General features: G+C 44.4%; 1 protein-coding gene across 1 annotated transcript in view; it reads left to right on the forward strand.

Annotated features, from left to right (window-relative positions):
• The window catches only part of NIPAL2 (NIPA like domain containing 2), a gene marked incomplete at both ends in the record, with an annotated part of 46,294 nt that extends 45,975 nt beyond the window's left edge, over positions 1-319 (forward strand). Inside the window, one exon of the mRNA XM_079533970.1 lies at positions 225-319. Coding sequence (XP_079390096.1) covers positions 225-319 — 95 coding nt within the window. The remainder of the gene's footprint in view (positions 1-224) is intronic.
• Between the last annotated feature and the right edge of the window lie 12,066 nt (positions 320-12,385).

Here is a 12,385-nt window from a genome sequence, read left to right on the forward strand (position 1 = left end):
TCGTATTTAATAAATATACTGTTCCCTTAATTTCTATTCCTGTTCCCAACAGATTTTTCAAATAATTTTTGAGAGTTTTTCCAAGCTATTGTTACAACCAGTCAAATGAAAACAATGATTACTGGAGCAAGGAATGTTCAAATGATGGATTGGTTGGGGGATTTGTTTTATTAAAATTCTTCACAGAGTTGTTGTTTTTCCCTTCTCTCACCCCATTTCCTTAGGACAAAAATTGACAGGCAAAATACAACCAGATTCTTACGGTTCATGCTATGGCACTTTGAATAATAAAGATGACTCGGGGAAAAATCAAAGCTGAAAGAAGGCACCTTACGTTCCACTTAATGAGAGGAATGCCACGGGAACAAGAAGCCGCAGCACCTTTTCATTGGATGTACTCAAGTAGACATTGAATTCCTGCACGTTGATGAGTCATATGTTATTTAATCTTACTTAATTTATCCTCTGGCTGTCCCAAATGTGTTTTGAAGATAAAGAAAACCTTAAGAAAAACTTACTAACCATTAATGAAACAGAATGTTCTAGAAGTATAAATGCCTCTCAGTGACGAGTATGGACATTTTTTAGACTTTTAATTGCCTAGAAATGCAAATAGGCACATGACAGGATTTTTAAAAGTTGTTTCTGAAAACCCCCAGATGTGCATAGATGCTTAAGGACAAATATGGGAAATAAAGAGGATTTCTGTGAGAGACTTCAAAATATTCTGCTGTATATCTACTGCCTTTAAAAATCTGATCCTGCTTGTTCAATAATCAAAATTGTAGGTATATATGCGGTATGAATAATCATGTACACACATTTCTACTATGTGCAGAGGGAAAATCCTGATTATCTTTTGCTATCAGACTAATTCTCTTATCTTCAAAGGACACACATGCACATATTTGCAAGGTATCCAGCCAAGGTGGAGCTGAGCAATCAAGTGTGGCATTTTATATCCTTCCCATGTCTTGCGTACTGAGCTGGACTGGCCATATTTTAAATTAGTCTAGACTAGTCTGAGGCTTAGCCACTGTTTTTAGGAAAAGAGGGTTTAATGAAGGAAGTGCAAAGAGAAAAAGAGGGATCCAGGCTTCCTCTCTTTATATGTATTTCAACACCCCAAGAAAACTCTGTATGATAGATAGAGTGATAAAAATATTTATAAAATCTTGGGAGCTATTAACCAGGGAGGAGAGGGTGGTGAAACCTTGGCACAGGCTTCCCAGAGAAGCTGTGGATGCCCCATCCCGTAGGTGCTCAAGTCCTGGTTGGATGGGGCCCTGTGCAGCCTGGGATGGCAGGTGGCAGCCCTACCCATGGCAGGGGCTTGGAATTGGGTGGGCCTTAATGTTCCTTCCAACCTCAGTTATTCTGTGATTCTATGGTATTGCAGAAATACTCCTGAAATAGAAATTAATGCAAATTTTGCACCCTTACTACAGCCATGGTAATCTTGCATGAAGAAAGCCTGTAAAACATAGGGTCACTAGAGTCACAATAATGGCACAAATTTTCCTTCATTAAATGGTAGTTTCTCTACACTTATTTGAAGAGCTGACATCAATGGGGGACCACAGCAGTTCTCAGATAACTAGCAGTGTTCCTCAGGGTCGGTGCTCGGTCCGGTCTTGTTCAACATCTTCATCAATGACCTTGATGGGGATAATGGCCACCCTTAGAAAGTTTGCTGATGATACGAAGTTGGAAGGATTGGCTGACACGCCTGAAAGCCGTGCTGCCATTCAGCAAGACCTGGATAGGCTGGAGAGCTGGGCGGTAAGAAACCAGATGAAGTTTAACAAAAGCAAGTGTAGAGTCTTGCATCTGGGGAGGAATAATTGCATGCACCAGTACAGATTGGGGGATGAGCTGCTGGAGAGGAGCTCTGCAGAGAGGGACCTGGGTGTCCTGGTGGACGACAGGTTGGCCATGAGCCAGCAGTGTGCCCTTGTGGCCAAAAAAGGCATTCTGGGGTGCATTAAAAAGAGCGTGGCCAGCAGGTCGAGGGAGGTGATCCTCTCCCTCTGCTCTGGTAAGGCCTCATCTGGAGTACTGCGTCCAGTTCTGGGCTCCCAGTACAAAAAGACAGGGATCTCTTGGAAAGAGTCCAGCGGAGGGCCACAAAGATGGTGAAGGGCCTGGAGCATCTCTTCTATGAAGAAAGGCTAATTTCTAAGGTCTGTTTAGCCTTGAGAAAAGAAGACTGAGTGGGGACCTGATCCAGGTCTATAAATATCTAAGGTGTGGGGGGCAGAGTGGAGAGGCCAGACTCTTTTCAGCAGTGTATGGAGACAGGACAAGGGGAAACGGCCGGAAACTGCAGCATAGGAAGTTCTGCACAAATGTGCACAAGAACTTCTTTACAGTGAGGTGACGGAGCACTGGAACAGGCTGCCCAGGGAGGTGGTGGAGTCTCCTTCTCTGGAGATGTTCAAGACCCGCCTGGACACCTAATTCTGCAACCTGGCGTAGGGAACCTGCTTTGGCAGGGGGGTTGGACTCGATGATCTCTGGAGGTTCCTTCCAACCCCTATGATTCTGTGATTCAGTGATTCTGTGATTCTGTGATTCAGGTCTGGGAGGTTGTGGTGTCCCCAAGTCCCAGCCTTCTGGAAAGAAAACTGCTGCTGAGCATTAATGGTGTGCCCATCCACCCTGCTGGTAGATCTGGCCTGCCCCAGCTGATACTGCGATGTTCACATACCTCCTCTGAGACAAAAAGTGCTCTTGAAAAGCATTCAATAATAGCCTTCACATCTTGGACAAGATACTTCTTTTGGGATTGGATTAATCTTCTGTAATGGATATGGGCCATAGGCTGAGCAGATTTTGTTTCATTGGGATACAATGAAATGAGATCTTCCTTTTTTTTCCCTCCCAAGTAATTGTTTATTTCATTCTAAAATAGGTAGAGCCAAAGATCCATGAGATGGTTTCACTTCAAACAAAGTGTGCACAGCTCTGTAGATTTTCCTATTCAAGCGATGTTCCAGCTGTGAAATTTGCGGAGCTGTTTTTTACTGTGGATGTTTTCCAGCTGGTACAGGACAGGGCTCAGTGTGTGCACCTTGCTTGTACCAGTTGCCTTCTTGCAGCCTTCCTTTACTCTCTCATAGTTTAAGTTCAATTTTCCCACAGTTCATGAAAGAAAAGATACCAGATTCTGTATGCTTTCTGCAGGGAATAAGGGCATGCTTCTGTGCCTCCTATGCCCCTTGCCTCTTGTGTGTCAAATGTAAGTAACTTTCTGATTCTCAAGTGAGAACATGTGCTAAAGATGTAAATAGGAGGCCTATAGTTTTTCATTCTATGACCTGGGATGTGAAGCGGGACATGATTTATTTTTGCTTCCTGTTAAAATTACTGGCCTTGGGCATCTTTCTGAAATCTGCCTCTGTGATTCATGAGGGCTGAAGGAGATACAGTATTTTCTCTTCAGTGTACAAAATGAAATGTAAAAACCCATAGCAAAAGTTATTATTGATTTTTAATTTTTGTATTCTCAAATAATATATCTTTCCTTCATATGGGTTTATGCAAAACTATAAGGGTTAAAAATGTTTTCCATAAACTTGAATGTAATTAAAATGAATTTATAGAGGAAAATCTTGGCAGGAATTATGTGCAGTTAAAACTTGTGATTAGACACGATTTTGAAAGTGTAAGCATATTCTGAAAAATTAACATATCACAGGGTCAGAGAAATGTGGTGATGGTAATTTATTACTGCTCTGCAAAGAAAGGGACGCAATTTGTGTCAAGAATCAGTTTCTAATCAGTGTTATTTTAAGGGTGGCCAGGCTGCCCAGGAAGGTGGTGGAGTCACCATCCCTGGAGGTGTTAAGAGACATGTGGCAGTCACACTGAGAGACGTGGTTAGTGAGCATGGTGAGAATGGGCTGATGGTTGCGCTAGGTGACCTTAGTCTTTTTCAACCTGAATGATTCTGCGATTTTGTGATTTGCCTTGTGATGTTTAGGTGACAAGTAGCACAGACAAATGCGTACTGAAAAAAAGTTTTTTTCACTGGAACACAAAAAAAGCTCCTGGAACCCTTCTCTTTACCAATGAGTTATTTTCTTGCAATGTTTTTCCTGACATCAAATACATGTGCCAGATACAAAATGTGAAACTTGCACCTGCAGACTGAACTTTCTTGAGCAGATGCACCACAGGATTTGAAATAAAACTGAAGGGAGTCATGGAGGACGGTCTGCATCTCAGATGGTCCCTGCTGGCTCCAGGCTGGGATTTCTGACAGATCAGAACCAGCAGGACTCACTCAGTGCTTGTTCCACTACTGGTCAGCTGCAGTAAAAGATGAAATATTAACTGGCCACAGGCCTGGAAATGGGAACTCTGGAGGAGAGCTAGGCAGTTTGTTTTTTGCCATAAGAAAATATCAGGATGCATTTCAGCTTGCAAATAATAATAATAATCTTGGACTGGATTCCTGCATCTGCCAATGATAGAAGCCTGGCATTTGCCTGTGAGGGTTGATGCCAACTCCTCGCTAACCTGGCAGCTTCTGGTGGCATGTGAGGGCTCTGGAGTTCTGACTTCGTAGCTTGAGCTTCTTTGCTTTGAAGCTATGGTGACAATGCAAAACCCTGGGCCAGACTCACTAGGCCATGGCTAGTGAGCACTGGGAAGCTCTTGTGGGGCTGAGGTAGGCAGCTCATGGCATGAGGAGAGCCCTGAAGGCAGTGAGGAGCAGGGACACATGCACAGCTCGGCGTAAGGACTGACTTTTTCTATCCAATCACCATTTGCTATAAGGGGCATGAACAGTGCTGGAAGGATGGACAGGAACCAAATCTCCCTACTTCTGACCTTATAATGGTCTCCCATTGCAATCTCTCCTCCCAACCCACTTGCAGGATCTTTGATTGCTTGGAGAGAAAACTGGTAACAGTGGGGTGCAGATGATTAGACAGAGCTGTCTTTCAGTTTGGCCTTTTGCTTTTATCCTCAGAGACGTGACCTTCTCTTCTCTTCTTTTTTTTTTTTTTTTTTCTTTTTTTGTTTGTTTATTCCTCTTGGAGAAATCAGCTGGGCTGTGTTAGCAGCTGGCCCAAAGGAGATAAAGGCTAATTACCATAATTATTATTGGAGGGCCAAGCTGGATGTTGTACAGCATTGGGCTTCTTGAGGAGAAAAAGGTAGGGAAAAGCTCAACTCTCTGGTTTCACAGGAGTTTGAAAAATCCTGTGTTTGCAGTGTTTCTGGATTCCGGGACAGAATTAGAGACATCAGTGAATAAACAGTGATTCTATATATTATTGAATGTGTTTTTAATTTTTTAAACTGATTTGGAAGTGAAGGATGGCCGTTCTCTGCCTAGAGAAGCAAAGAGAAAATCAGCTGGAGATGTTGGCAGCTGGGAGTTGTTTCAACCTTTTGGAGCTGGAAGAAGCACAGAGGATCCTTCCAACCGTTAAGTAACTGAGGGGCAGCACTGGCAAATGCACCACTACGTATTAAGCAGTTATGACTTTTAAGAAGGGATCCTTGTCCTGTTGTCATGTCTGAAGCTGTTCAGAGGACATGTGGCTGATCTGGCTTCTTAGGCTGCACATAAACATATTTTTGAAGCATACTGAGCCACACTGTGGACTGTGGCCCCTTGAGCATCCTACCGATACGTCTTTGGTGTGCACTCCATGCAGAGCTGTTGTGAAAATCCTGCTGTGCGGTGTGTGTGTACCACAGGCTTACTCTGTAAAGATACCAGTATTGCGGTACATTTCCTTTAACTTAAGAAGAGTTTCTGTCTATCAGGAAGTTACGAAAACCTACGGATTTGGATAATATTCTCTTTACTTCTTGACTGCCCCCAGAGTTAGCAAAGACAGTTCTGCGTATCCACAGGAGCAGAACTATTGTCACCTCAGGAACTTCCAGACTCAACAGATGAGACCCCGAATAAAGAGTTAGGGGGCTACTCAGTAGGTTTCTTATTTAACCTACCTCCCAGTTTTGCTGTTAGGCCCCTACAGTTAACTCAAGCCTTTCAGTGGGAAAGTGCACTTAATAATATATAATCTGCAGTAGCATTTTGATTGCTGACAGACGTGGCCATTGGTGGTGGCAGCAAGCTTTGCATGGACACAGAGAAATGGGATCAGGTGACTGGTAAGCTACAGCGGCTCCTGGACAACAGGCCACAGTGCCAACAGGACAATGCTGACAGTTCTGAGAACAGAACCGCTGTAAAAGAACAACTAGACAGGTGGCTTCAACACTGACTGCTTAACGTGAAGTTAATGTATCGCTGCAGCTGGCGGCACTAATACCTTAAACATGAAAGTGGCCTGTGGCTGCTTGATGAACGAGCCAATTTCTGTATTTTGCTAGGTCACAACGGGGAAAATGGAAATGATTGATTTAAGCTTCCAGCACAAATACGCACTTGCCAGCTCTCCAGTTTGGAGATTTCCACTCTTGGAATAGGCATTGCCTAGATGAAATCTTTGGAGCCTGCTGCCAGGTCTTTTGCCAGAATCATTAAATAGGTTGAAAGAGCAGCACCGTCATTCGTCTTCTGGTTGATAGCTAGTGGGCATACGTCCAGAGCTGCATTAACACAGGATCAGGACTTTTCTCCATGTTTAAAAAAATGACAGTGTTTTTTTTTTTTTTCTTGAGTTTCAATAGCATGTGCACAGGCCTGGAGCCTCATGTTGTCAAACGCTCTCTTGTACACTCAGCCAGCAGTAAGGGAGAGAGCCTGCATGGCACAGAGGCAGCCCGTTAGGTAGTCCTCACCTGTCACTGGAGATTACTGCCAGTAATAACTCACATGACAATGGACTGCAACACCAAAGTACTTCTATGTTGTTTTCCAAGAACAACTGTTCTGTGTTTTACAAGGGAAAGGAGATGAGAAATATTATTTAATATTACTAAACATCACAGTTACTCATGTGTTTATTTTTTCCAAACAATATCTAACATTTAATTAACGAGCCTGTCCTGGAAACACTGTCTGGGTTCTGGGAGCATGGATGAAGCTGGGTTGCAGATAGGAGAAAGCAGCCTGCAGTCACCTTACCTGGCCTTCTGCCTCCTCCAGGCACTGCTGTGCAAGGCCTGTGGCCCACGCACAGGAGAAGGCACTCTGTCCTCTCCTGCAAGTCAAATAAGAGGATGCACCACTGCCATTAGCAAGAGTACTAGCAGTGAGTCATTGCTTTTGAATTGTGCCTTATGTCTATTTTAAAGTGTCTGGATTTAGCTTGCAGCTATTTGTCTTTTACCATTGATTTAAAGCACTTGGTGAGTCCCTCTAGTAAAATAGAGTAAGATGACTTGGGCTTTTTGCCGAGCCAAACAGACAGACCGTTTAAGTCTCTCACCATCAGACATTTTTGTCAGCCTCAAATTGCCTTCTGTGGTTGTCTTCTGCTCTATCTCCATTTTTCCAGAGTCTAAAATTGGCTTAATGAGTGCCAAATATGGTGTAGAAATCAGACCCTAACACCACTGACGAAGTAGCACAGAGCTGGGCTGGAGCCAGAACACAGTGGTCGGGGTGCCTGACTTCCTCTCTTCCCCAAAGCTGAGCCCAGCCCAGCTGCCATCTCTCCCAAGAGGTGCCTGATTTTTTTTTTTTTTTTTTCACTATAATTTAACAGTGGCTGTTTTGCACTCCCAGAGATGCAGCAGTCTAGGTAAGTCTCAGCAATTTGATTTCTGAGTCATCCCTGAGATTGGTGGTAGTCCAAAGACGTCTCCAGGAGGCCTCAGCACAGCTGGAAACCCTGAAAATGAGTGGCGTAGGGACGGACAGGGGAGTGGTGGCACTGGGCAATAGAACTGTGGAATCACAGTAAAGTTTGGATTGGAAGGGACTCTTGAATATTACCCGGTTCTGCCGGATAAGGCTGTCTTAGGAAGGGCTGTCTTTTGCCGGATCAGGTTGTCCAACCATGAACACTCCCATGGATAGGGCAGCCACAGCTTCTCTGGGCAATCTGCTCCAGTGCTTCACCACTCTCACTGTAAACAGCAGCAGCAGGAAGCAACCTCACACAGCTGCCCTTTCTCCAGTGCCAGAGCAGCTTGAGCTCAGCCCAGATTTGAAAGCAGAGTGATTTTTTAGCAGCCATTTGAGATGCAGTAAGTAAACAGAATCATAGGATAACAGAATCACTTGAGTCGGAAGGAACCCTTAAAGGTCATCTAGTCCAAATCCCCTGCAGTGAACAGTGACACCTACAGCTACATCAGGTTGCTCAGAGCCCCATCCAGCCTGACCTTGAATGTCTCCAGGGAGGGGCATCCAACATCTCTGGGCAACCTGTTCCAGTGCTTAACTACTCTTATTATAGGAAACTTTCTTTGAAACCATTTCCCCTTGTCCTATTACAACAGACCCTGTTAAAGAATCTGTCCTCTTCTTTCTTACAGCCCCCCTTCAGATACTGAAAGGCTGTTATCAGGTCTACCCAGACCATTCTTGAGGCTGTTCATTCCCTTGGATCATTTCTATGGCCCTCCCCTGGACATGCTCCAACAGGTTCACATCTCTCCTATACTGAGGACTCCACATCTGGATGCAGTACTCCAGCTGAGGTCTCACCAGTGCAGAATAGATGGGCAGGATCACCTCCCGCACCCTGCTGGCCACGCGTCTTTGGATGCAGCCCAGGATATGGTTGGCTTTCCGGGCTGCAAGGAAGGCTCTCAATGTGGGAAAAGCCTGCCCAAAAGATTGATCTTGTTTCAAGATTGATGACAGCTCACTAGAGAGAATGAGTGCTTTAATTTGTGATACGTAGCAAAAAAGTTCCTGCTCCCTCTGCCTCTCACTGCTCACAGTCTCAAAGGGAGGATGCATTTTGAAAGCAGCAGCTAAGTCATCTCTCCTCTGGGAGGATGTGATCACCTGTGATGACTCAAAATGGGGTATCAGATTTTGGTATGGCAAAGAATGCATTTGTATTTGAGATAATGTTGGGATATATTTACAAATCTTAGTCCAGTGATACAACACAGAGAAGGCACAGCTCTTTTGCTCTATGAACAGCTTGAATTATGTGTTTTGAGTTGTTTGGGGTTTTGTTGAGCTTTTTTTTTAGTAATTTAAAATTAACAGATCAGTAAAGTCACATCAATCAACCCAAGGTAACCTGTGGTGGAATTCTTCATTTGAAAATAAATAATAATAAAAAAAGCTGATTTTACAGTGAAGTCTTTGCAAATAAAAGGCCATGCTGGAGCACTTTGAATGTGATTATGGTGACTCATATTTTTAATGGCTTTTTTTTTTTTAATCTTGCAAATGGCTTCTTTCCAAACAAAGCCCTACAAGGCCTCATATAACAAACAAGGGTTACTGCTCTTTTCCACACATAACATGAAAAATATCCTTCAGCGGAGCGGAGCGAGCTGCAGCCCATCTGCTGTAGCTTGGCGTGGCGCGGCGCAGCTCCCTGGCCATTACACATGCCTCTCAGTAAAGCAAACCACCTGTTTCCTGCGCAAGATTCCGCCCCGAGCGTCCCAAAAGCTTCTTCCAGAGTGAAATCCATCCAAACCGCTGATGGGGGATGACAACCTTGGCATTCTCTTCTGCTGCATTTGTTGTTATGCTGGTTGTTTGCTGAAGGGCTCCGTGGACTTTAGTCTTCTTTTCCGTCCAGACCAGAAAAGGGCAGGCTGTGCCAAAGATAAATAGACTCTTATTTTCTTGTTGATCATGCTGCCTTGTTCTTCAGCTGTGGTCAGCAAAGGCTTCGCTTGGGAGCCCCAAAGGACACCTTTGGAAGAGAGGAAAGTGGAGAGAGACATTTTGGGGCGAGCTGGCCAAGGAGAGACCTGACCATAGGCCTGATCCTCGATTCAGGGCCTGATGCTGCAGACAGCTGGCCAAGCCTTACATGGATCTCATATGAAAGAAGTGGCCACGTGAATTCCAGGAGCATCCCATGTTCACCAGATGCTTCACCGAAGCTCTCACAGTGAGCCAAGCTGTAATTCTGCCAAGGATGTGCAGAGCACAAAATGGCATTTCCCCCAGCTGCTGGCCATCACACTGGCCAGGCTACAGCCAAAGCTGTTACACAGCAGCTCTGATCACTCTAACATCAGCTTAACTACAGATGAAGGGATGCCTCTGCTAATCTCACTGCTGCTGTTCAGAGCAGATCAGGGACTGTTCTCATAGACCCATCCACGAGCTGCCCTCGGTCACAGGAATGGGTAGGGCTCCTGCACATGGGCAAGACTCCAAAGGATGCAGTGCTTTGTACAACATATCCCAAGTGAGGTTAGGGCATGCATGACACCAGAGAACCTCTTGTTGGTCAGAACACTGATAAGAACACCTATGAGAAGGGGGCTGAGGACCCCTGCTAGGCTGCACCTTTGCTGTTGCAGTCCAGCAGGTGCCATGTAGAACTTTATAAAGCATATGAGTCCTGTTTTGTGTCTGCCTTGGTCCTCTTACCTGAGACAGCAGCACTGGTACAACAGGCAAAATCTTCCCAGTCATAGTGGCAGCGTCCCAGACACATGAAGAGAAGCAGCCCAGCCCTGGTGGGAGACTCCTCTGGAGACCAAATGCTAACATGTCCCACTCTGGGCTGTGGTTTTGGAAAGGCTCATGGCTTCTCTGCATCAGAGTGAGGATCCCCTGGCGGGATGACAACAACATGCATTCACAAGTATACAACGTGCTGTGCCACACTGTGCTTAGAGTGTACCTTATAAAATTTTTTCTTAGAGCCCAAAGTTATGCAACATGCAGTGAATATAATCAGGAGTAAGAAGAATACTCATTTGCTACACATAAGTAATCTAAATATAAGATAAAATCACAGCTTTGAAACATGTCATCATTAACCGTTGGCCAAAACAAAATCATAACTAAAATATATATCAAGTCTGGCTGGCCATGCTAATTAATAAAGCTGAGTGGTAGCTCTAAGTAAGCCATGAGCAGGGCCAGGCTGCAGCTGAGTCTGGTTGAAGTCAGGTAACTCATGCAACAAACATTATTGTAGAGCTGTAAAGATGATCTAAGCAGAAACCTATAAGAAAGTGCTAAAATATGGTAGGAATAGTTTCTACTTTGCAAAATGCTCCTAACTCTGCTATGTTGGTAGAAACCTCCTTCTGGAGCAACAACTCTTGTTGGCTCTCCCACAGTCTCCCCTTTTGCTTTACACTTTGGTGCATTTCGGTGCTCCTGGTGATGACAGAGGTACCAGAGCTGTGAGCAGCCAGGACACCAGTTTGACACCTCAGCAAACATTGATGTTGAGCATCTCTTATGTAGGATCTCCCCTTTATCTTTTCGTGTCACCCTGATTGCAGCATTCGTTAAGCACTCAGTGGAAGTTGGTTAGGGCTTAGAGTGTGACCACAGAACAAATAATTCATCAAGATAAATGGCAGCATGAACACAAGAATAAATAGGCTGACATCTACCATAAAAATGTGTCTGGAAATACAGCTTCCAGCCATACTGCTGTGGAGGTCTCTCCCCATTTCATGCTCCATAATCTGATGTAGCTGCAATGCAAACTCCTGTGCATAGCAGAAAGCATCTCATCTGTGCGTAGCGGAGCTGCGAGGAAGTGAAAAGTCTTGCCCTTGAGCCCAGACTGCACAGTAGCTGAGGTATTCCAGCAGCAGTGTTTACATTGGAAGAGCCAATCCAGCCTACTGCAACAGTGGTAACAAGGACTCCAGCAGCACTGGAGATGGTATCCAGAAGTGGAGGAAAATCATACAAAGCTGCTGGGTTTTACTACAGCACTGTCACATCTAATACACTTTCTTCTTGAGAATTATGTATCTGTTGGAAGATGGAAGCATGATGTACTCTAAAGAGTACAGGTGATGTATGAGGCAGATATATGGGGTCTTCCCAAGCGAATAAAACAGTGGACAAACTTCTACAAAATGGTGTTTCTCTATGCCTTTTAATCCAGTTTTTGGCGAACATAGCTGTAGACTGTAGAAGTAGTCTTAATGCAGTGTCCTTCATGAATAATCAACTAAAAATTAGACCACCCTTTGAATGTTGTGACAACCCGCGTGTGGGTTTAAGCATTTTTGGGGTGGGGGAGGTAATGGGAAAGTTGCTTTGTTTTAGAGAGATCTCACAAACCATTTTCTGAAACCTTTCAGACCACGAATAGTCCCGAGAGTACAGGCTGAGAAATACTGTCCCAAGGACACTTGGGCAAAATAAAATCTTAGAGCACAACTGCATTGTTCCCAAAAGCTGCCGAGTTCATGAGGGAATGCTGGTAGAGCAAGGGTGGTTAGACCTCTCCATTGTTATTCACAGCTCTAATTTACAGCTAAGTAGAAAACAGTGCTCTAATTGTTGTCAGAGTGAAGGGAATATTTAAATCCCAATGCA

This window comes from Tetrao urogallus (assembly GCF_951394365.1).
Source record: "Tetrao urogallus genome assembly, chromosome: 3".
In the NCBI taxonomy this organism is placed as follows: Eukaryota; Metazoa; Chordata; class Aves; order Galliformes; family Phasianidae; genus Tetrao; species Tetrao urogallus.